Source organism: Papio anubis, chromosome 11, assembly GCF_008728515.1.
Source record: "Papio anubis isolate 15944 chromosome 11, Panubis1.0, whole genome shotgun sequence".
In the NCBI taxonomy this organism is placed as follows: domain Eukaryota; kingdom Metazoa; phylum Chordata; class Mammalia; order Primates; family Cercopithecidae; genus Papio; species Papio anubis.
The window spans coordinates 108853359-108878125 of record NC_044986.1 but is presented as its reverse complement, the minus strand read 5'-3'; the positions used below and the strand labels follow the sequence as shown (position 1 = coordinate 108878125).

General features: G+C 35.9%; 1 protein-coding gene across 13 annotated transcripts in view; it reads right to left on the bottom strand.

Moving 5' to 3' along the window:
* TRDMT1 (tRNA aspartic acid methyltransferase 1) overlaps positions 1–24767 on the bottom strand; it is a 57183-nt gene that overhangs the window by 22125 nt on the left and 10291 nt on the right. For 5 of the 13 annotated variants that reach the window (XM_009199812.4, XM_021933799.2, XM_003919332.5 and 2 more), the window contains exon 2: positions 5087–5196. The exons of 2 other annotated variants lie outside the window; for them this stretch is intronic. In XM_009199812.4, coding sequence (XP_009198076.2) covers positions 5087–5196 — 110 coding nt within the window. Of the gene's footprint in view, positions 1–2406; positions 4059–5086; positions 5197–5291; positions 5413–13601; positions 15056–24767 lie in introns of those variants that run through there. 6 more of the 13 variants (XM_009199814.3, XM_009199817.4, XM_031652471.1 and 3 more) reach the window with 4 other exon arrangements.

Genomic DNA, 24767 nt, shown 5'->3' with positions numbered 1-24767 from the left:
AGCAACCCAGCTAACACTGGAAAGTATTAAAAGAAAACAAACAGATTTTTACAAAAATATCTTTCAAAATGAATGCAATCAAAGATTCAGTGGGCCAGGCACAGTGGCTCATGCCTGCAATCCCAGCACTTTGAGAGGTTGATGTGGGAGGATCAGTTGAGCCCAAGAGTTTGAGACCAGCCTGGGCGACACAGTGAGATCCTGTCTCTCCAAAAAAGAAAAAAAAAAAAAAAAATCCATAAAAATTATATTTCACAATGAAGACAAAATAAAACACTTTTTTACTCAAAAGTACCAAGGTAATTTGTCCCTTTCTATATATACCCAACAAGAGACACTAAAGAAGGTTTTTCAGGAAGAAGAAAAATTATATCACATGCAAACTTTGATCTAAAACACGAGGATAAAAAGTGCTGAGGCATGGTGCAGTGGTTCACGCCTGTAATCCAGCACTTTGGGAGACCAAGGCGGGTGGATCATGAGGTCAGGAGATCGAGACTATCTTGGCTAACACAGTGAAACCCCGTCTCTACTAAAAATACAAAAAATAGCTGGGTGTGGTGGCAGGTGCCTGTAGTCCCAGCTAATCAGGAGACTGAGGCATGAGAATGGCGTGAATCTGGGAAGCGGAGCTTGCAGTAAGCTGAGATCAGGCCACTGCACTCCAGCCTGGGCGACACAGCAAGACTCTGTCTCAAAAAAAAAAAAAAAAAAAGCTGAAAATTGTAGATAGATAGATAAATGTAAAAGACTTTTTGTGCTTTTTAAAAATTCTGTAATAGATATTTGACTACTTAATCCAAAAAATAGTAACAATGTATGTTGGTGGCTATAACATTTTTAGCAGTAAAATGCAAGACAAAATATCAAAATAGACCAGTAGGGGAAATTGGAGGTATACTGTGAAAATTTAAACATAAAGTGGTATAATGTTATTTGAAGGTGGGCTTCCACAAGTAATAGATGCATATTGTAAACCCTAGAGAATCCAATAAAAAAAAAAACAAAGATAGATATAGATATGTAGATATTTAAAAAGAAATTTCAGTTTACATTGAATAAATACTATGACTAATTGTCTTTAAAAGGACATTAGTGAAGAATAACAAATTTTTTAAAAATCCAAATAGGCAAGAAAAGAGGGAAAAAGAAACAAAAGACAGATTAGAGAAAAAGAAAGCAAGTAACAAGGTAGTTAAATTAAGCTCGACCATATTATAACAAGATTAAATGTAAATGTTACAAAACTCCAATTAAAAGGCAGAGATTATAAGACTGAATAAGAAAAAAGATCCAACTATATTCTGTCTACAATAAGCCTAACTTAAATATAAAAATATAATTAGGATAAAATTAAAAGGATGAAAGTATATGTGCAAACAAACACTTTCAAATAGATAGCCTCAATAACCTTATAGCAATTTGAAAAATTAAATTCATAAACACCTTCCCAAAGGGGGAAAAAAAAAAAAACAAAAAAAAACTCCAGGACCAAAAGGCTTTACTAACAAAATTCTATCAAATGTTTATTGAGGAACTAATATCTGTTCCTCACAAACTCTTCCAGAAAATATGACCCTACTATTATTCTAATACTGAAACCATACTAAAACATTATGAAGAAAACACATGAAAAATTATGCAGGTAAATGCAAAAATTCTTAATAAAATATTAGCAAACTGGATCCAGTACTACATTAAAAAGATGATTCATCATGACTAAGTAGGATTTATTCCAGGAATTGCAAGATTGATTTAATATTCAAAAAAGTAATTAATATAGTTACCATATTAAAGCATTAAAATGAAAAATAATATAGTCACATCAAAAGATTCAAAAAACATTTGAGAAAATTCAACACCAATTCATAATAAAAATTCTCAGAAATCAGATGTTAAGGAACTTTCTTAACCTGATAATAGGCATCTACAAAAAATTTTAACATCATACTAAATGACAAATGACTAAATACTACACTCCTAACATCTGGAAAAAAGCAAAGATATCCACTTTAACCCTTTTTAGTTAACATTGTACAACAGATCCCAGACAATGCAATAAGATAAGAAAAAAAAAGTCACAAATTGAAAGGGGAAAAGTAAAATTGTCTTTCAAACAATATAATTGCATATGGAGAAAATCCTTTAAAAATTCATTTTTGCCAGCGAGACTAATATGTGAATATAGAAGCCACAGGATAGAAAGCAATAAACAAAAATAAGTATATTTTTATATGCTAGCAACAAACAATTGGAAAATGAATTTCAAAAAGACTCACCTGTAATAGCACCAAACCCCACAAATATTTAGGGAAAAATTAACCAACATATGTGTGAGACTTATACACTAAGTATTAGAAAACATTGCTGATAAAAACTAAAGAAGACCTGAATAAAAGGAGATACCATATCTGAGCACTGGAAGACTCCATTTTATTAGGATGTCAGTTCTCCAAAAATGAATCAGTGCAATTTCAATCAGTTTTTTTTTTTTTTTTTTTTTTTAGAAATTAGCAAGCTGATCCTAATATTTACACAGAAATGTAAAGAATAGTGCAGCCAAATTAACCTAGAAAAAGAGAAACAAAAGTTCAAGAACATAACACTGCCTGAATTCAATATATACTATAAAGCTACAGCAATCAAAACAGTGTTACTGGTATAATAATAAACATAAATACTACTGAAGAGAAAGTTCAGAAATAGACCACACATACATGATTTTTTAACATAAAGGCATCAAAGAAATTGATTAGGGAAAGGACATTCTTTTCAGTAAATGGTTCTGGGACAACATTATGTCCCCTTGTAAGAAAACAAATAAATCTTGACCCATACCTCACAATCTACACAAAAAGTAACTTTAAATGTTCAAAGACCTAAATGTAAAACTAAAACTATAAAATTTCAGAAAACAGGAGAAAACTTGAGTAAGCAAAGATTCCTTAGGACACAAAAAACATGTCCTCTACAAGAAAAAACAAAAATGGTAACGTCTGTGTTTTGACAGACATAGTTAAGGAAATAAAAAGAGAAGCTACAGAATTGGAGAAGATATTTGTTATGCATATTTCTGACAACTTAAATCCAGAAAAGATAAACAACTCTCACAATTAAATAATAATAATACAAACACCCAAATAATAAAAATTGGGCAAGAAATTTATTGACAGAGAAGATATACAAATTGCCAATAAGCACACAAAAAGATACTCAACCTCATTAGTCATCAGGGAAATGTGAATTAAAAACCATAATACCACTACATGCTCACTAAAATGGCTAAAATTCAAAAGACCAGCAATATCAAGTGTTGGTAAGGATGTGAAATTTCTCAGTTAAACATTAATAGTGACAATGTAAAATGGTAAAAACACTTCAAAAACTTGGAAAATTTGGTATTTTCTCATAAAGTTTAATAAATTTAGGTATTTATCCACAATAAAGGAAAACTAAGATCCACACAGATTTGTACATATTTGCAACTTTACTTGTAATGGTAAAAAACTAGAAATGATTTAAATGTCTATAATAATGTGAATAGAGACACATATTGTAGTATATGATATTCTATTATACAAAATATTATTCAACAATAAAAAAGAGCAAACTACTGATATACAACAAAATATGATGAATTCCAAAACCATCAACACTAAACAAAAGCAGTTCCACTCAAAAGAATTACACTCTTATGATTTTATTTGTGATACACTAGAAAGGGAAAACTTAATCCATAATGAAAAGAAAGCAGATCCATCGTCGCCTGGGTTGAGGTTGGAGACTGACGGAAATGTGGCACTAAGAACAACTTAGCATGATGGAAATGTTCTAAGTCTTGATTGTGGTGGTGGTAGTTACACAGTTGATGATTGAGTCGAAACTCAAATTGCCCACTTAAAATTACATACAATAAACTACGTGTTTATTGCATGTAAATTATGGCTTCATGAGAAAATTTGTTTGTAAAATTTTTCATGATAAATTAGGAGAAAAAACACAATTTCTTTCTTTTTTTTATTTTTTTTTGAGACAAAATCGCCCAGGCTGGAGTGCAGTGACGCGATCTTGGCTCACTGCAACCTCCGTCTCCCAGGTTCAAGTGATTCTCCTGCCTCAGCCTCCTGAGTAGCTGGGACTACAGGCTTATGCCACCACAGCTGGCTAATTTTTGTATTTTCAGTAGAGACCAGGTTTCACTATGTCAACCAGGCTGGTCTACGAACTCCTGACCCCGTGATCCACCTGCTTCGGCCTCCCAAAGTGCTGAGATTACAGGTGTGAGCCACCGCGCCCGGCCAATTTCACATTATTTTAAAAATAACTCAACATAAATCAGTGTTTCAATACTTGTGCTGAAGTCACCACAGGTGAAAAAGGTTAACCTTGACAGGTTTGCTAAAATAAGAAGGATTCAGTAAAAGCCAATGATTTTCTCCCTTGTTCTTACTGCATACTATATATACTATGTAAGTATTTAATAAAAGTAAATACTTTTTCGAAGTTTGATATCACCACAGAACAAGCATTTAGAAGTCAAGCATATCCTTACATTTCAATTATTTCTCTGAGAGACCAAAATATTGATCTCCCTCTCTATAGCTGGACATTTTTTTTTTGAGACAGAGTCTCGCTCAGTCGCCCAGGCTGGAGCGCAGTGGCGCGATCTCGGGTCACTGCAAGCTCCACCTCCTGGGTTCACGCCATTCTCCTGCCTCAGCCTCCCGAGTAGCTGGGACTACAGGCGCCCGCCACCACACCCGGCTGGTTTTTTGTATTTTTAGTAGAGACGGGGTTTCACCGTGTTAGCCAAGATGGTCTCGATCTCCTGACCTTGTGATCCATCCGTCTCGGCCTCCCAAAGTGCTGGGATTACAGGCGTGAGCCACCGCGCCCGGCCGCTGGACATTTTTTTTAAAGCATGCTATCTTCTGATAGGATATAAAATGTTAATTCCCTTCTCCTGAACTCTTAAATTTACATATGCTTTATCTTCCAATTAAGCCACCAGAAACCAGTATTTGCCAGTGTTTTTCAATCACATTTCCCTTGCAACATACTTATTAAAACAATGACAACTACTCACTTCAATTGTCTTGGCAAGTAACTGTGTGTGAGGAAAATTATACTTGTATACTTCATTAGCGACAGTGTTGACATCAATGGCAGCCACCACTTGTGCAGGTATACAGCTTTCTGTAATGACAAATGGAGTATCTTGAAAAGAAAAGTCCTTAAGTTCATTATAGAAAGAAATCAAAATAGCAGAATTTAGTAATCCATTTCCTTACTTCCTCATGCATTAGCCTGATCTCAGACTGTCAATGGAAGGTCAGGCCTGGGGAAGCCAGGCATGAAGTGAAATATTTGGACGTGGACTTCTGGTTCATCTCTCTAAACAGCATTCCAATGCTAAAGATAAGATTTAAATATTTTAGTGCTTACCTCTTATATTTGCTTTCCTCCCTCATTAAGAGACACACTTATAAGTCAAATAGAAAGTTTTCCTAAGTTAAACCAAAAATTGAAAAGTGAGGCATATTCTAAAAGCCCTATGATTTGGAACTTTATATAAATAAATTACCATTTGTCCTGTACCTTCTCACATTAATACAAAGCTGCTTCACAGTACCATTGAAAATGCTTTAAGTTTTTTCTTTTTTTTAGTAACAGCTTTATTGAGATGTAATTCACATTTGACAAAATTCACCCAATTAAAGCTTACATAAGTTTTTAAATGAGATGAACAATTAATTGGTATCCAAATGTAAATGGTTCATTTACCAACATCTTAAATGTTGACAGACCAGGAGACAATATAAGAAGAATAAGGGAAATAATTATAAAGGAATGTCTTCACTGCCCTTCTGTCTTGCTGGTGAAGAAAAGCATTTTCAAAATGTTTTCAGATTCAGAGAATTCTAGCATATTCTTTAATGTTAGTCAGAATTGGAACTCCACAATTGCAGCCATAGCTGTATTTTAAAATGACCACCCTCTTTCCCCAAACATGTATAAAACCAATTATGTGCATGCCCTGACCCAAGTCAGGAAAGAGTGTGAAGTTTTAAAAATAAAAGTATTTGAGACTTAAGAAAATCATCAGAGAAAACAATACAATATTATATAGTAGTTCCAAGTAGCCATTTCTTTAACACCATTAGCTGCTTAATAGTTAGCTGCTTAGCTTAGCCCAAATATCAAAAAAGGAAAAAAAAAAAAAAAAAAAGAATGGTGTGAGAAACTAGGACTCATGCAGCAGACACCCGGAAATAAAAGCAGACCACAGGAGACAGGGCAAGGAGAAAGGCTCACATACACTCAGAAAACAATCATAACCTTCCACTGAGGCCTAGAAGAGATGAAGCCAGGAAGAAAAGAAAGGCACAAATGTCCCCAAGGATTTATACTAAATGGCTGCTAGGCTCAAGACACTCAGCTAGGACCAGTTATCCCCGAGGTATCCTGCTGAAAAGTAAGATTCCCTGTGTGCTGCAAACTTGGTGGTCTAATTAGTAATGCCATTGACAGCTGCTTCTTCTGCATTTAAGTGTAGTAACTAGTTACTGGCCTTAGTATAAAATAAATTTAAGGTTATAAATCGTATCTGTTAAAGTCATCAGATCTTGAAATACAAATCAAGAAGGCTTCTAAACAACAGAAAATACTAATATATAAGGATCAATTTGCAAAATCACAAAACTATCATAATTCAAGTCAAGAATTAAGCTACTACTAATCACTGTAAGAGAGCTGACAATTAAATAGACTTCATTGTACTATTTTACTGTTTTGTTAAATATGTTCTAATCAGCATGATGTAGCCTGCTTGTATTTCCACTATATATGAAGCAAACTGGGATTGCCTGACGTTGGTTAATAGGACTTTTATCTTTTTTTCAGGTTGAGTGAAAATGTACAGTGATGTTCTGAATCTGTACTATAATCAATAATTAATTTTATGTTCTTGTGTTATATGCCTGGAGGTCACAAAAACTGACAAAAATCAACTGCCAAATGAGTGTTTCATATAGTGATCCAAAAACTGATGAACTGAAAGTTCTTTCTCAGGAAAGAATAGATATTCAAAGCCAATAAGCCCATGCACTGCTTGCATGCATTGATGTACATATTTTAGACTGTTACAAAATTAGGACTTACTACATAACTTAAAAAGTTATTTCCACTAAGAGAAATGGATGTACTAACATATTACTGACACTAATTCAACTTGCCTTCTCAAAATAGAATTGGGGGGCAGTTATTGTTTCTAAGGAAAAGGTTAAACTTATAGATAAGTTTTAAAAAGCAAATCTGTCAATTCTGTCAAAATTTTAACTTGAGCTCCAAAGACAAGTTGTCTTGATATTTCTTAGTATACGGTTTAAATCTATAATCTCCAAAATTCTTTACTTTTAAGTCACATATATAGATTTTGAAAATGTATAATTAAAAATGTCAAAGTGAACATAATTCTATAGAATTTTGCCTATGTGAGCTCCATCACTTGAGTGATCCAAGAGTAGTAATTCTCAAACAGGAGGCAGAATTTGGGAAAGGGATTTGTGAATATCTTCTCATTGAAATAGAGGAAGAGGATGTGTTTTCAGTACTTTGACATATTACTTTGCCTAGACTTTATTCATGATATTTCAGTTATTATTCAGGATTTCATATTTATTAACAGGAAGCCTGACTTTAAAAAAAAAAAAAAAAGGTGAGACATCCTACTTAGAGAAACATAATTATTTTATTTTATTTATTTATTTATTTATTTATTTATTTATTTATTTATTTATTGAGAGAGCGTCTCACTCTGTTGCCCAGGCTGGAGTTCAGTGGCGTGATCTTGGCTCACTGCAACCTCCACCTCCCAGGTTCAAGCAATTTGATTCTCCTGCCTCAGTCTCCAGAGTAACAGAAACTACAGGCACATGCCACCACACCCAGCTAATTTTCATATTTTTAGTAAAGACAGGGTTTCACCATGCTAGCCAGGCTGGTCTCGAACTCCTGACCTCAAGTGATATGCCTGCCTCAGATTTCCAAAGTGCTGGGATTACAGGCATGAGCCACCATGCTTGGCTGAGAAACACAATACAAATTATTTTAAAAGGTTGTCAGATTGGCTCTGTAAGGAATACATAAGGCCATCACGCTTCCATTTATATGAGGACTAAATTTAAAAGGTAGATTTAGTTATTTCCAGAGAGACTTCTAGGTGAGATGTTAGAAATGTCACTGAGGATACATACATAATTCTTGCTTTCAATATGCTTCTTACCAAAATAGACAAGAAACACACACACACACACACACACACACACACACACACACGAATAGCAATACTTTCCTTTCTTTTTCTGATGATTGTTTCTGGAAAAGCTGCAGGGAAGAACTTTTGGTTGGTAGTAGTGAAAAGCTTTGCAAGTTCACACTTTTCTTGACTTTCCTAACCAAATAAATCAAAAAATTTAACTGTTCTTGTGTAGTTATTAATATGGGGAAAAAATCAATATTTACAAAATGTAAATACAAATGTAAAAAATGTAATTGTAAAGATATTATGCTAGATAATATAATGCAGTCTGGAGTTTTGAGGAGGACCTTGAGAAAGAAAATTAAGGCATAACTAGTCCACTTTGAAATAAGGAAAGACATTTTTAAAATTCTGTTCCTTCTTTATTATTTTTTTTCTAATATATATCTCATATAGGTGAGTAACTACTGAATTACTCATTATACTCATACCTGAGACATTTAATCAGGTATGTTAACACTGACATCTAGTTATAAGATGAAATATCGGTTGAATACATCCAATGTCCTTTCATTCAAAGTGCTGGCTCAGTTAGGAATAAAAGTACTAAAGAACGTACAGACCTATAAGGATCTGAACTTAATATTGCTGCCAAATGTTTTATCACTACTAGTAAAGTATACTGCTTGGTTCTTTTTAAAAGTTCTTGCACTTTGCTGGGTGAGGTGGCTCACACCTATAATCCCAGCACTCTGGGAGGTCAAGGAGGGTGCATAATTTGAGGTCAGGAGTTTGAGATCAGCCTGGCCAACATAGTGAAACCCCATCTCTACCAAAAATACAAAAATTCGCCGGGCATGGTGGCGCACGCCTATAATCCCAGCTACTTGGGAGGCTGAAGCAGGAGAATCGCTTGAACCCAGGAGGCGGAGGGTGCAGTGAGCTGAGATTGTGCCATTGCACTCCAGCCTAGATGACAGAGCGAGACTCTGTCTCGGGGAAGGAAAAAAAAAAAAAGTTCTTGCATTTTAAAAATTGCTGATAAATTATTTCCAAGAATAAAATAAAAAATACATTAAAAATATTTTTCAAACATCCAATTTCCTTAGAAAGTTTCCATAGAAGTTCAGCTAATAGTCAAAAAACAAAAAATTTACTTTGTGTGAAGACATACCTTAGATTATTATTGTTACTAATACCTGACTAAATATAAGAGACCACCAGCCAAAATATGGATAAGAACTGCTGGGGACCTATGAAATTTATCGGGGGGAACCCCACCCCCGAGATTTACTGTGGGTTCTTTTCTATTTCCTAGGCATCCCGGCTGGTTTGAGAAATGAAGGGAAAGAGTATGAGAGAGAAATTTTAAAGCTGGGTATCCGAGGGAGACATCACACGTCGGTAGGTTCCGTGATACTCCCCGAGCCGTAAAACCAGCAAGTTTTTATTAGTGATTTTCAAAAGGGGAGCGAGTGCATGAATAGGGTGTGGGTCACAGAGATCACATGCTTCACAAGGTAATAAAATATCACAAAGCAAGTGGAGGCAGGGTGAGATCACAGGACCACAGGATGGGGTGAAATTAAAATTGCTAATGAAGTTTCAGGCACACATTGTCATTGATAACATCTTATCAGGAAACAGGGTTTGAAAGCAGACAACCTGTCTGACCAAAATTTATTAGGCGGGAATTTCCTCGTCCTAATAAGCCTGGGAGCGCTACAGTAGACGGAGGCTTATTTCATCCCTTCGGCTTCGACCGTAAAAAGCGGTCGCCTTAAGGGGGCCATCTATAGACCAACCCTCAGGGCACGTTCTCTTTCTCAGGGATGTTCCTTGCTGAAAAAAATAATTCAGCGATATTTCTCCTATTTGCTTTTGAAAGAAGAGAAATATGGCTCTGCTCCGCCTGGCTCACTGGCAGTCAGGCTCCAAGTCATATCTCCCTTGTTCCCTGAAGATTGCTGTTATCCTGTTCTTTTTTCAAGGTGCCCAGATTTCACATTGTTCAAACACACATGCTCTACAAACAATTTGTGCAGTTAACGCAATCATCGCAGGGTCCTGAGGTGACATTCATCCTCCTCAGCTTACGAAGATGACGGGATTAAGAGATTAAAGACAGGCATAGGAAATCACAAGAGTATTGATTGGGGAAGTGGTAAGTGTCCATGAAATCTTCACAATGTATGTTCAGAGATACAGTAAAGACAGGCATAAGAAATTATAAAAGTATTAATTTGGGGAACTAATAAATGTCCATGAAATCTTCACAGTTTATGTTCTTCTGCCATGGCTTCAGCTGGTCCCTCTGTTCGGGGTCCCTGACTTCCCGCAACAGAAATTATCACATCCTTGACACTGTATCTTAGGAGAATTTATTTTTCAACAAAATACCAAAAGACACACCAGAGCCAGAGAAGTGGTGTAAGAGAGAAATATGGCAAATTAATGTAAAAAAAAAAAAAGGAGCACACTGAAGGAATTTACATGGAATGGAAAATAAAGATGTCATGTCAGATAATATAATGCAATTTGGAGTTTTGAGGAGGACCTTGAGAAAGAAAATTAAGGCATAAGTAATCTTTCTGGTACGTCTCTAGGAAAGTCTATTTAAAGTCATGTTGATGTCATGAGGTAGCTAATACAGCTTCCCCAGCCCCTCAACCCCTAACCTCGCACCAGCCCTGAAGCTTGCCTCAGCAAAAGAGAAGAGAAAAAGCAATTTAGTTATCCACTTTCAGCAGGTGCTACAGAAAGGCCACATAGTCCAGCATTACCGTTAGTCCTGAGGATGCAGGGACCTCAAGTTCCAGGGGCATAAACTGGTCTCTAAAGAATATAGGTAACAAATGCCTAGGATATAGTAGATGCTCAATAATTATTAAAATTCATATTCACTGCTTGGCATTTATCTGGAATATTATAGATTAAATAGATAAAATAATAATGATAATGATTACTCTAATTAAAATTCAAAAATCAAAATTAAAACAATCGTTATCATTAAGGTTAGAAAATTAGACCAGTGAGAAAAGCTTAAGACTCATACTGTTCATCTGGCAGATGAACTGCAGGAGAAATATTTTTGAAAGAGTTTCGAGTAATGTAGGAAGAGATCTTCACAAATGACAAAAACTAGCTGATTCTAATCTCTACTAAAAAAAAGAAAAAAAAAGGAAAAACAGAAAACGGGCTAAAATTTAATCCCATTGATGGGAAAAGCTTTCCTGACCTTGCTATCAAACCCTAGAATGAAAGAGAAAAATCGGAGGGATTGGGGAAAGGATTTTTTTCAGACAGGGCAAAAAAATTTTCTTCCCAGGATATTTATTACTTGTTTTATCCAATGTGGAGGAAGATAGTCCCACTAAAGCAAACCTCTAAAGATACTTTCTACCCCTAATACTCTATGAGCATTTAGGTAAGAAGGGTAGGTCTTCAGATCATCTTTTACTACCTGCCATTATTGACAAAGATCTTGGCCTTTTCACCCTAATTCACTGGTTAGAAACTAAAGAACTGATTCAAGAGAAGTGCTCTTTTACGGTTATCTTTGTCTATTAATTTGCCTTTCCTAGATACTACTTTTAAAATAACTACTAAGGAATAAAAATAGTAAGTCTCTAAGTAAACTATGACAAACAATATAAATTTTCTCTTTCCACCGGGTGCAGTGGCTCACGCCGTTAATCCTAGCACTTTGGGAGGCTGAGGCGGGTGGATCACCTGAGGTCAGGAGTTCGAGACCAGCCTGGCCAACATGGCAAAACCTCGTCTCTACTAAAAATACAAAAATCAGCCAGGCATGGTGGTAGGCACCTGTAATCCCAGCTACTCGGGGGCCTGAGGCAGGAGAATCGCTTGAACCCACAGGGCAGAGGTTGCAGTGAGCCGAGATCACACCACTCCAGCCTGGGCAAAAGAGCAAAACTTCGTCTCAAAAAAAAAAAAAAAAAAAAAAAAAATTCTCTTTCCATATTCAGTGCAGAGAAAACCTGATTTGTAGGAATCAACATGAAGTAACACTGCATTAATGCTTAATTTTTTTCCTTCTACTTATAACTGTCTATTAGGAGAGAAACATATTTCCCAGACAGAGCTGGACCTTAGGTGAAATAGTCCCATGCCTTTTTTGATGATAATCAATCTTCAATCCCTTGTCGCTCTTCCCATTTCAAACTACCTAGCAATATGCTAAACTCAACACTAAGCAAATGAGTACTTAAGAAACAGTATGAAAGGTGGATAGCAAACATCACCTTTTTCCTATTATAGAACTCAAGGAACTTCACAATTTCTCCTTAGTGCTCAGTCCCTTTGAAGTACATTTTATATCAAATTAAATTTTGCTAATGAAATTTTACTAATATGTTTTACTAATGACTCAAAAATATGATTTCTAGTTATACTATCTCTGCAAAAATTATCTGCATATCCCAACATTTATTTCTTCCTCCTCTTCAATAACCAAACATCAAATTTATTCACTGTGGCAATGCACCCTGCTAAAAGGATATCTGCCACCCCTCTACAGCTAGATGCAGCCATGGACTAAGGTTCGACTAATGAGACAGAATAAGTGCATCAGACTCTCAGAGGGTGTTCTATAAAGGAAGAGAGTAGTAGTTCCTTGTGCTTTCTGGTCTTTCCACTGGAGGTTTGGAAAGCAGATGTAATGACTTGAGCTTCATTTGCCATGATGGACCATGAAGGGTGATCTGTGCACTCTCATCACACTCCAGTTCACTCTTCTGTCACATTTTTCCCAGGACAGTGGCTCTCTCACTAGACTGGTCGATCATCTCAGTGCTGACACCATGTCTCATTCATATGGGTACTCTCAGCACCCAGGCATTGCAGTAATTGGCACAGAATAGGACCTCAATAAACGTCTACTGACTGAATACATACAAGAGAATGAGTGAATTTACACTTCCTAAAATCAACTCCTAATTATTATTGATTACCCTCCTTGTTGTCCTGTTTCTGAGAACACTGCTAGCTTAAAAAGTATTTAATAAGTCTGATCTTATATGACTATCTCAATGCTCATTTTTAGTAACTGTTTGACATTTAGGTCAAATTTTTTACCTTGGAAACACCTACAATGAAGTTCCCAGGATAACCTACAAAATTCTATTTATCTTACAAATATCTTAAATATAGTCCAAATAATGCTATTGTCAGGCAGTAAGTAAATACCTGTGAGATTACCTATCATGTACTGAGCACTCTAGTGAGGATACAAAACGAGTGGACATTTGTTTTCTGTTTTACAAGCATCTGGCCCTCCTTTTCGGGCAATAGTCCCAAATTTTCTTTGGGGGAATCTTACCTCACTCATACTCTGCTGAAGTGGTTCCGACGGCATCAAATCCTTCTTTCCTAGCTTCTAGAAGTCTGGGTCAAGTGTCTGAGCCAGTAAGACTAGCTAGACCGGTTTCAGGATGGGCATGCAACTCAAAACAAGCCAATTAGGCACAATAAGAGGGGACCGCTGGCTATTTCTTTTGTAACTATTAATAGCAAGAGTTGCTTGATCTTTCTTACCAGGTTTAACCTTGGAGAGATATAAGTTCAGAGGCTACTACAGCCATTTTGATGCAATAAGGGGAGAATATATATAAAAATGCACCCAACCTAGAAGAAACAAAGCTGAGATACATGGAGAAAAAACTGGTTTCTGGTGACATGATTTGAGTCACTGCTTCAAGCTCTACCCCTAACTGGGCCTACATTTGGACCTGGTCAATTAAATGAGTCCATATTTACAACTTTTAGGAAATCAGTCTGAGCTAAGTTTCTGTCACTCGCAAATAACACTTCTAAGTGGCATTCAAGTGAACACACACGAATATGCCATTTGTTCCTATGAGGAGAAGCATTTCAAATTCCAAACTGGCAAAGAGAGCAATATGAATGCAAAAGTCCCATAAGTAAGTAATTAACCATGCATCTACAAAATAGAAGCATTCTTCTTGATAAAACTGTCCTAAATTGAAGAAAGAAGGTCAAGTGTCTTCAATTTGGGGAGTAAATACCCAATTACCTATTTCTACATATGGATACTAAATACAACAAATACAGAGAGAGAACTACTTATAAACTATAGTTCCCATGTCTTTTAAGGAGCACAGAATATTTTCAGTTGCCCAGTCTCACCAATTCTTACAAAGTTCAAGTCCTGAAAGTAAAACAGTTAAAACAGAAATTTCATTACAAGCAATTCAAAAACGCTGAATTTTAAATGATCGATAAACATATAAAAGACGCTTAACCTCACCAATAATGACAGAAATCCACATTAATCAGTTTTACCTAGCAGACTGGCAAAGATTGAATAAATGAACACTGTATAATGCCAGCAAGGATTTAAGAAAATGTGCTCTCCCTCATGTCATTTGTAGTATAAATTGATATAATTCTTTTGATTATTAGACCTAGTTATACTACATCTGGAAAGGTTTGCTAAGGAAAAATGTAGACAAGTATGTAAAGATACAAGTGTAAGATTACATACATGTATGAAAATAGAGATGTTACAAAGATAACATCCATATTTACTGTCACAAAGCGATATCCATATTATTTACTACATAGAGCAATTATGGAATATCTTGTTGAGTAAAAATTCAAGTTTTTTAAAGTGTATGTGTATGTGTGCACCTTAAGACAGAGAATGGCAAATATCAACAAAGGCTAACTCCTGGTGGTGAGATTTGGAGGTAATTCTTACTTCTTCCTTTAAACTCTTTTGAATAATTTGATTTTTTTTTTACAATGAGAATATACTATTATTTTATTTATATATTTACTTATTTTTTTGAGATAGACTCTTGCTCTGTTGCCCAGGCTGGAGTGCCATGACACGATCTCGGCTCACTGCAACTTCTACCTCCCAGGTTCAAGCGATTCTTCTGCCTCAGCTTCCTGTACTACAGGCGTGTGCCAGCATGCCCGGCTAATTTTTGTATTTTTAGTAAGAGACAGGGTTTTACCACATTGGCCAGGCTGGTCTCGAACTCCTGACCTCGTAGATCTACCCACCTCGGCCTCCCAAAGTGCTGGGATTACAGGCATGAGCCACTGTGCCCAGCAAGAATGTACTATTTTTATAATTGGCAAAAAGCAAACCAAAAAAAATGATTTTTATCAAACAAAAGAATTCAATACTGCTCTTGGTTTTGACCCTGAAAAACAACAAAAGGAAAGTAATAAGGATGACAAGAAAGGTTTGGCTCTTTTCTCAAAGCATGCCAATTGCACTGTGACCCGTCACAGGCACATACACACCAGTAAACAATTATAACTCATTATAATTACAACAATTATAACTCAGTGCATTATTTTATCTGCCAACTCAACGACCATCAAAAGAAAAAATAAAAATTAAACTACTTTATGAAAGTCTTTTAAAGATCAGCAAGTAACTAGCATACGACCAAAAAATGTAGGGCTGAAAGTAACCTATTCACACGCTTATAGAAGTCGAAAGATATAAACTACTTAAAAAGTCAAGAAATAAAAGAAACACATGGGATCCAGTCAATTACATGTGTGAACAACAAAGACTTTGATTTTGTTTTACATAAATTTGTTTTCAGTGAATGACCACTCATGAATGGTTCCTTACTATAAAATGTTTACAGTCCTCTTTACTGATGCTTTCTCATAATTTATAAGCTGATCATTTCTGACATACTTAAGGAAAAGTCCATGGAAAAAATCAAAAGTAATATAAATGTTAGTACTCTATATCTAGTTAACTGAATTTGTTTAAGACTTGTAAAAGTATAATTATTTTAATAATATTTTATAACATATAGTATAATATATAATAATTAACTCACAAAGATCCCTAAAATTAGCCTAAGAAAATCCTCTCTAAATTCGTCTTGCCATTCTGAGCCTTCTTTGCTTTATAGTTAACCCTCCTTGAAAGCTTATACTTTTCATCATTTACTCAATAAAATTTCAAATCTTATCCTGCAAAACACTAGCAGTATAATTTCTGCTACAGATACCTCTAAAAGAAGAGTTAAGTTTTACAATTTTGCAGTAGGCCAGAAAGTATAGGCTTGTCATAAGACCTATGGACTTCACCTGTCTCACTCATTTCCCCTTTTCAAGCATCCTCCTAACAATACCATTCTCCACAAATCTTTTTCCACTAAGCCACACAGTATTCAACATTAGGCATTATTATTTTATTTTTTATCATAGTTGTCTTAGGGACATTCTTATGGAATGTTTTATTTTGTGTGTGTGTATTCACACATCCTGATGAAGGTTTAGAATATGGATATCTGTTTGTGTATTTATCTCTTTCTCTGCTAGAATTCTGCATTTAAATCCTAGCTTGGCTATTTCCAGTTGTGTGATTTAGGCAAATTTATTTGTCTTTAAGCCTCAGTATCTTCACCTATTCAGAGGATAATAAAGTACCCATGCCAAAGGATTTTCTGAGGATTAAATGAGATAATAACTATAATACACTTGATTAGTGTCTGGCATATAATAAATGTTTGCCATTATTATTATTGAAAGTGCAAAGACTTTTTAAAAATGAGAATATCAAATGCTAGAAAGGACCAGGTTTGATTTAAAACTCATCAATGCAGCACTTCTCAAAAGAAGACATTTATGCAGCTAACAGACACATGAAAAAATGCTCATCACTGGCCATCAGAGAAATCCAAATCAAAACCACCATGAGATACCATCTCACACCAGTTAGAATGGCGATCATTAAAAAGTCAGGAAACAACGGGTGCTGGAGAAGATGTGGAGAAACAGGAACACTTTTACACTGTGGGTGGGATTGTAAACTAGTTCAATCATTGTGGAAGACAGTGTGGCGATTCCTCAAGGATCTAGAACTAGAAATACCATTTGACCCAGCCATCCCATTACTGAGCACATACCCAAAGGATTATAAATCATGCTGTCATAAAGACACATACACACGTATGTTTCTTGTGGCACTATTCACAATAGCAAAGACTTGGAACCAACCCAAATGTCCATCAGTGACAGACTGGATTAAGAAAATGTGACACATATATGCCATGGAGTACTATGCAGCCATAAAAAAGGATGAGTTCATGTCCTTTGTAGGGACATGGATGCAGCTGGAAACCATCATTCTCAGCAAACTATCACAAGGACAGAAAACCAAACACTGCATGTTCTCACTCATAGGTGGGCACTGAACAATGAGAACAGTTGGACAAAGGGTGGGGAATATCACACTCTGGGGCCTGTCATGGGGTGGGGGGCTGGGGGAGGGATAGCATTAGGAGACATACCTAATGTAAACAATGAGTTAATGGGTGCAGCACACCAACATGGCACATGTATACATATGTAACAAACCTGCACATTGTGCACATGTACCCTAGAACTTAAAGTATAATAAATAAACAAATAAATAAATAAAAATCATCAATGTAGATGTGAGTATCAATTAACACTCAATATTTCAAGGAATATTTAACAGTATACATTTAAAACCTTAAAAATTACTTTGGATTTTTTAGTTTTACATTTTGGCACATTTCTTAAGGTGTGACAGGCAAAATAATAATCCCCAAAGATGTCCACATCCTAATCCCTGAAACCTGTGAAAATGTTACCTTACATGGGAATCAGGATTTTGCAGATGTGATTAAACTTGAGATGAGAAGATTATCCTGAATTATGCAGGTGGGCCCAGTATAATCACAAGAAGGACTGAGGAAGGTTAAAATCAGAGAAGGGGATTTGGAGATGGAGTAGAGGTCAAAGAGAAGGCTTTGGGATGCTACACTTCTGGCTTCAAAGACAGAAAAAGGGATAATGAGCCATGTAGTATGGGCAGCCCCTAGAAGCTAGAAAAGCCAAGCAAATGAATTCTCCCCTAGAACCTCCAGAAGGAATGCGGCCCTGTCAATACCTTGATTTTAAGACTTCTGACCTCCAGAATTATAAGATAATAAATCTGTGTTGCTTTAAGCCACTAAGTTAATGATTATTTGTTACAGCAGCAATAGGAAACTCATAGATGTATAAGATAATAATTAGAGATGTAAAGAAAATATTTATATATAGGATAAGTGATGTCATTTTATTTATAATAGTGCAAAATTACGAATGATCTAAATGTCCCAGTATAGACGATTAATTTGAACAAATACGGTACTTCCATAAAGTGGAGTATCATACAACCATTAAAAACCAAGTTTATAAATTCTACATTTAATGGCAAGGGAAAATATTCCAGATACTCTAAGTAAAGAAAGAAAGCTATAATTTATTTTAATGTTCATGGTCACATTAGAATAAAGATTAAAATTATAATCTAAGGGTTCATTATATTATATATAAAAATATAATGCAGTGTCTATCTCTGCATTAGCATCATTGGTGATTTTTTTAAAATTTCCTTCTCTATTTGTATAGCATTGGTATTGCCTGGTAGAGCATAATCTCTGGAAAAAGGAACATGACTGTCTCGTTCAATGCTGTATCCTCACCATACAACACAGTAAGCAACAAAGAAAAATCACTCCATAGTTAGGTACTGAATAAATGAATATTTTCAGTGTGTCCCAATTTTTTAACAAATGTATTACTAATACTACTAAAAATAAAAAACAAGAAATGCACATAATAATAATTTTTAAATATTAAACTTCACTAGTAATCAAAAATTAAGATACAATTTCACCTACTAAATTATATAGGTTAACATATTATATTGGCATATTTATGGTCACAAAGACATTATTGAATATAAACTAGTATGTCCTTTTAAAAAAATAATTTGACAATATCATCAACAACCTTTAAAATGTTCATGTACTATAGCTTATTCATTACTTCAACAAATATTTGTTGAGCATCCACTATACAATGGTGCTTTTAGGTCCAAGGATACAATGGTGAACAAAATAGAACAAAATGCAACAAAAAAAATCCCCACCCTCACGGAGCTTACATTCTAGAAGAGGAGGCAGTCAATTATAAAGATAAACAAGTACAATACAAAATATGATAGGCCGTAAAGTGCTAAAGTGAAAAACAAAACAGGCAGGAGGATAGGGAGGCAGGGTAGAGGATACAATTTTTGGTACTGAGAACAGTTCACTGTGCATCTTTCTTAACCTTTTTCTGTGTCTAAACACAAATACATTACACACATACACACTGTATGTGCCCAAATATAAGACAAATAGAATAAAAGTTAATCCCCTATTTTTCCCATGAAAATATCCAAAATTAGATTTCTGGTCTTTTTCATTATATAAATGTTTAAGGATGTAGCCAAAATAATCAAATGACTTCATATTGTATGATTTATAATTTCAACATATTTTATTTTTTATATTCAGTTTAATTACTATTTTTAAATTAAGTTCTACATTAGTAAAACAAACTGTTTTTTGAACTTTTTTTTAACTGGCATGAAGAATTACAGCTCTTAGATGTTAACATGGGAAGGGAAAAGGGTATTTATCCCATTTAATAGGTCTGGCCAACTTGTATTCAATAAATATGTGCTTGAAGAAGCCATCTGAGGTAATCTTTAGGATCTGCTATGAATTTATAAAGATATAATTCGAGGTAATATCTTTAAAAAATAGAGAAAGAATTTCTTATCCCCTGACTACTGAACTGGACAATGCTTATGAAAACCTTTTACCAACCCTGTCAAGTATTTATTCATGCCCTGCAAAATATTTTCAGCAAGTATTTCCTATGAGTTTATAACCAGGTTCATTTATGAATTCAAGACATATTTATTGAGCATGACTGACGCTGGCTCTGGCTCCAGGCAGAGATGATAAAACAATGAATCCCTGCTCCCACAGAGCTTCACACAAGGAGAAGCCTCCAACATATTTTATGTAACACTATCTTAGCATGTTCATTGGGAAATATTGTATATTTTCTACTCAAAGTTCATGAAATGATTTTATTCTACTTTCTCATGTGCAGCTTTGAAATCAGGGTCACTCTCATCAACAGGGCCACCTTTTAAATCATCTAACAGTATTCAAGGACACACCAACTTTCCTTCAGTCAAAGTTACTTGAGATCTAGCCCTTTTTGAGTTCATGTATAATGATGTCACTGGAAATTCTATGCCCACCACAATACCCAGTAGCTATCTGTGATTTCTGCAAACTAATCACCTACTGTATTGCTTTATAATTTTCAAAAGGCTTGTTTACAATAACATCTAGTACTTGTAATTGTGAGGTCATCCCCCTAAAAATTACTTCTAGATCTTTAAATTCATTTGGATGGCATTAGGCCAATTCCATTGAGTAACCTCAATAAGCATCTAGAACTGGTATTAAGTTTCTTCAGGCTAATGTAGTTTAAGCAGTACTTTACTGATTTGCTATTTTTGAGAAGTTTAGTAATTGAGTAATATGAAGAGATTTCCTTTCTGAAGACTAAATTATAAGGCCATCCTCTGTTTTTGAAGTATAATTTTTCAGGTAAAATGAGTATCTCATATAGAAGAATTTATGCCAAACGTATCTGTAAGCGTATATGTATATATGTTTGTATTTTGTTTTTGTTCTTAGTTAAAATAATGGGATCACAAGTCTTTTGAATTTACAATCATGAAGGAAATACAAAAGATGATGTCTTCATAGTAAAAAACCCTTGGATTTTAAATATAGTGCCTTTGCCATATATTGATATCCAAAGTCATAAAAAATTTAGAAAAATGGTAGAGTCACATCTTTTCTTCAAACCATGGTACCAACATTCTGACAGTTCAAAATTAATGAAAAGAAATCTCACTGGATAGAGAACAAGCTAGAGATTAAGTCACAATCAACAAAGAGCATCATTTAATTTCAATATTCAAATAATATAGTTTTAACAATTATCTCAGCAAACAATAACCACAAAAATAAATTGAGAACACAAGAATAACATCCGTTCTGAAGAAGTAGAGAAATGATTCTAGTACTTTATTACCATCAACCTTAGTGACCTATTAAAGTTTAGCATAGTTTTAAAATGCTAGTTAATTTAAAATCATATGCTAACATGATGCTAAAATCATAGGCTAACATATGATTTAAATTTAACTAGAATTTTTAAACCACAAATCCTATCAAGAATTATAGGTTCTTTTTGGACCAAAATTCAACTCTCATGAAGGCATCTGCCAAAGCCTATGGAGTACTGTATGTCCTAAAAGACTCTGGCATTTGTTTCTTAAGTCTCATTCATTGAGTACTAGAGGGTAATTAACTTCATTATTGAGTTTGAACAAAAATCACTAATGGATGCACAAGAACTATTTAATATTAATGTTCAACTCTCTAAAAGAGCTGTTTGACTTTAGACAAAGAGGTCTGGCTAGGTTTGCGGTGATTTAAAGTCTCAGAATGAAAATAATTAGTGGATATAAGTAAAAGAAATCATTGGTCCAGGTGAAGTAATGGTAATTTTTAAAATTCCAACATACACTTTACCTAGTCCCTAAAAATGAGATACAATTTTATGCTTTTAGACAAGATCAGAGCTGGTTGGCACTATTCCTGGGTAGCACTTTTCATCAATATTCCTGATAATGCTCCATGGGAAAGCAAATGGCAACAGAGATTCTAAACAGGTTCCAGACACCAAACTGTACATGTAACCTTGACCTCATTTATCATTATGATAATAATCACCATGTAATTGTGTGTAGATTTGCTCTCATACATCAACTTCTTTCCAACTTTGAAAAATAAAGAGTTCATATTTCTTGACAGGAATAAAAGAGCAAAAAAAAAAAAAAACCACTTAATTATTTTGACCATAGCTCACTGTTAGCATATGATTTAAATTTTACAGTAAGTAAAGACCAATTTATTCTCAAAAGCCCTGATTATTTTGACAATATTTAAAATGTCTTAAATAAAAAGAAAAAAGTTTTATCATATATTACAGAAAAATATTTGTTATCTATTTAAATCTCACACACAACCATGCCTACAAAAACTCTTCATGATTCAGACTTAATACTTAAGTTTAAACTTATCCCAGTAGGATGACATCTCCTTCAAGCTGCAGATATTTCACAGCAAGCATGCCTGGAGTTCATTTTCTCATTTGTTCATTCACTCATTCATCTAGTATATATAAGGAATATTCCAAACAAAGCCTATCCTATCATGGAGCCTACATTCTAGAGGAGAGAGACAATAAACACACAAGTTTAAATTACGCCTAACAATAAAAAGTACTATGGAGAAAACTAAAAACCAGAGCAAGAGAGCATGGGAGAAGGGAGTGGTTCTAGTTTTATGTAGGTCGGTTACAGAATGTCTCTTTAGCAGCAGCCTGGAGGAGATGAAGGGATTGGCCTGACAGATATCAGGGAGAAGCACTTTCTAGGACAGAGAGAAGAGACACTGCAAAGGCCCAGAGATGGGAACAAGCTGGTTTTGTAGGAAGAACAACCAGGAGGCCAGGGAGCCTGGAGTAGAGTGAGCAAGGGGACAGCCACAGGAGATGTGGCCCCAGAGAGAAAGGGGCTCTAGACCAAGCAGGCCTGGGGACCCATTCAGGACTCTGGGTTTTGAGTGGTCGGAGAGGCTCCTCAGGAGTTTTAATCACAGTAATAACTTATCAGATACATTTTTTAAAGATCACTCTGGCCACTCTACTGAAAACAAACTTGCGATGCCAGAGCAGAAGCAAGGAGATCAGTAAAGAAGCTACCGCAATAATCCTTTGTCCAGGGTCCCAGAAACGTAGCTCAGGCAAAGCTTAGCTGCAGATGCTTTATCTGGAAGGAAACCTCCAAAGTGGCAAGAGTGAGGGCAGTGAGGCAGGGAAGGAGGGAGTGCATTAGCACGTTGGTCAGTGCTTCCCAGGAAACCCAGCCAACTGATCTGGCATGAGGGACTTGGGAGAGCCAGGCTGGACAGGATGACCACACCTCAGAGCTGTCAGGGGAGGGCTGTATCTGTTGTGGGAGATGATGAGAAGCCCTGCAGTAGAGACACTACTGGGTCTGAAATAGCACTTCCTATCTTCTCACTGGCATTTGAGCAAGCAGCACCATAGGGGGAGAAGGGAGAGAGTTGTATCTGCTGGCTCCTTTCTCATCCTGTCTGTTACTGATCAGAAGTCCCCCTAAAGCGTGACTTCCCACCTCCCCGCTACCTACACACATGTTAGGTTTTGTGATCTGACTCCTCTAGACAGCTACTGAGCAGACAGAGTGCATGCCCACAGCCTGGCGCTTCACCTGAGTCCAGGTACAGGGGTTGACGATCATTCTGAGGGTCGAGCTCGGCCATCACCCCCTGACAGTATCAGATGAGGCAAGGTGGCATTAGTCAGGATGTGACACTGAACAAGCAGCCCCAGGCCAGGAGGCAGGTGGGGCCGAGCAAATCTGAGTGGCGCAAAAATTAAGTCTGACAAGACAGGAGAGAGATTATAGATCAGGTGGAAAAGGTGCAAATGGAGAGAAATGATAGAGTTATAAGTACAGTCTGAAGGTAGAGCCTGTAGAACTGGCTGATGTGGGTGAAAAAGAAGAAACAAGATGACTCCAAGGCTCAGACGTGGGCAACTAGAAGAACGAAGCCACCTGTGATTGGGATGAGGCCGGTTACAAGAGTAGCAAGTTTTGGAAGGGGACAGAAACCAATAGTGCAGCTTTGGGCATTCTAAGAGAAAACAGAGATAGTAAGAACGACAATACCTGCCTAATAGAAAAATTACAGAGAAGCTTATTTCAAAGTTCGTCCAAGTTGTGAACATAATTGGCTAATATGTACAGCCCTGGCGCCTCTTCTCTTTCACAACCCTAGCATCTCCTCCCACAGCTCCATCACTGCCCTTTTGTTGCCCATCAGACATTTCCCGAAACATGCACTAAATAACACTGTTTTCACAATGTAGGTGTGCTCTCCTTCCCCGCAAAACAAAAGGGTGGGCGGGGGGCAGGAGCAGCAGGATCCTTGCCCAAATATAAATACATATGAGAAGTACTGTTTTAAGCCAAACAGCTACTTTACTTCTCAAAACCTCTGATACATTTTATGTATCACAGAAAGTCTCAAGGAAAGATGTTGTGTGGAGAGTTTCTAGACATATTTGAACATCAAGGTACACTGAATAAACAAAATCCATATGATCCTCTCAAAAGATGTGGAAAAAGCTTTCAATAAAATCCAACATTCCCTCATGATAAAAATCCCTCAAGAAAGTAGGCATCAAAGGAACATACCTCAAAATAACAAGAGGCATCTATGACAGGCCCACAGCCAACATCATACTGAATGGGCAAATGATGGAAGCAGTCCCCTTGCAAACTGAAACAAGGCAAGGATGCCCATTCTCACCACTCCTATTCAACATAGTACTGGAAGTACTAGCCAGACCAATCTCGCAACAGAAAGAAATAAAGGGGCCAGGTGCAGTGGCTCACACCTGTAATCTCAGCACTCTGGGAGGTCGAGGCGGGAGGATCACCTGAGGTCAGGAGTTC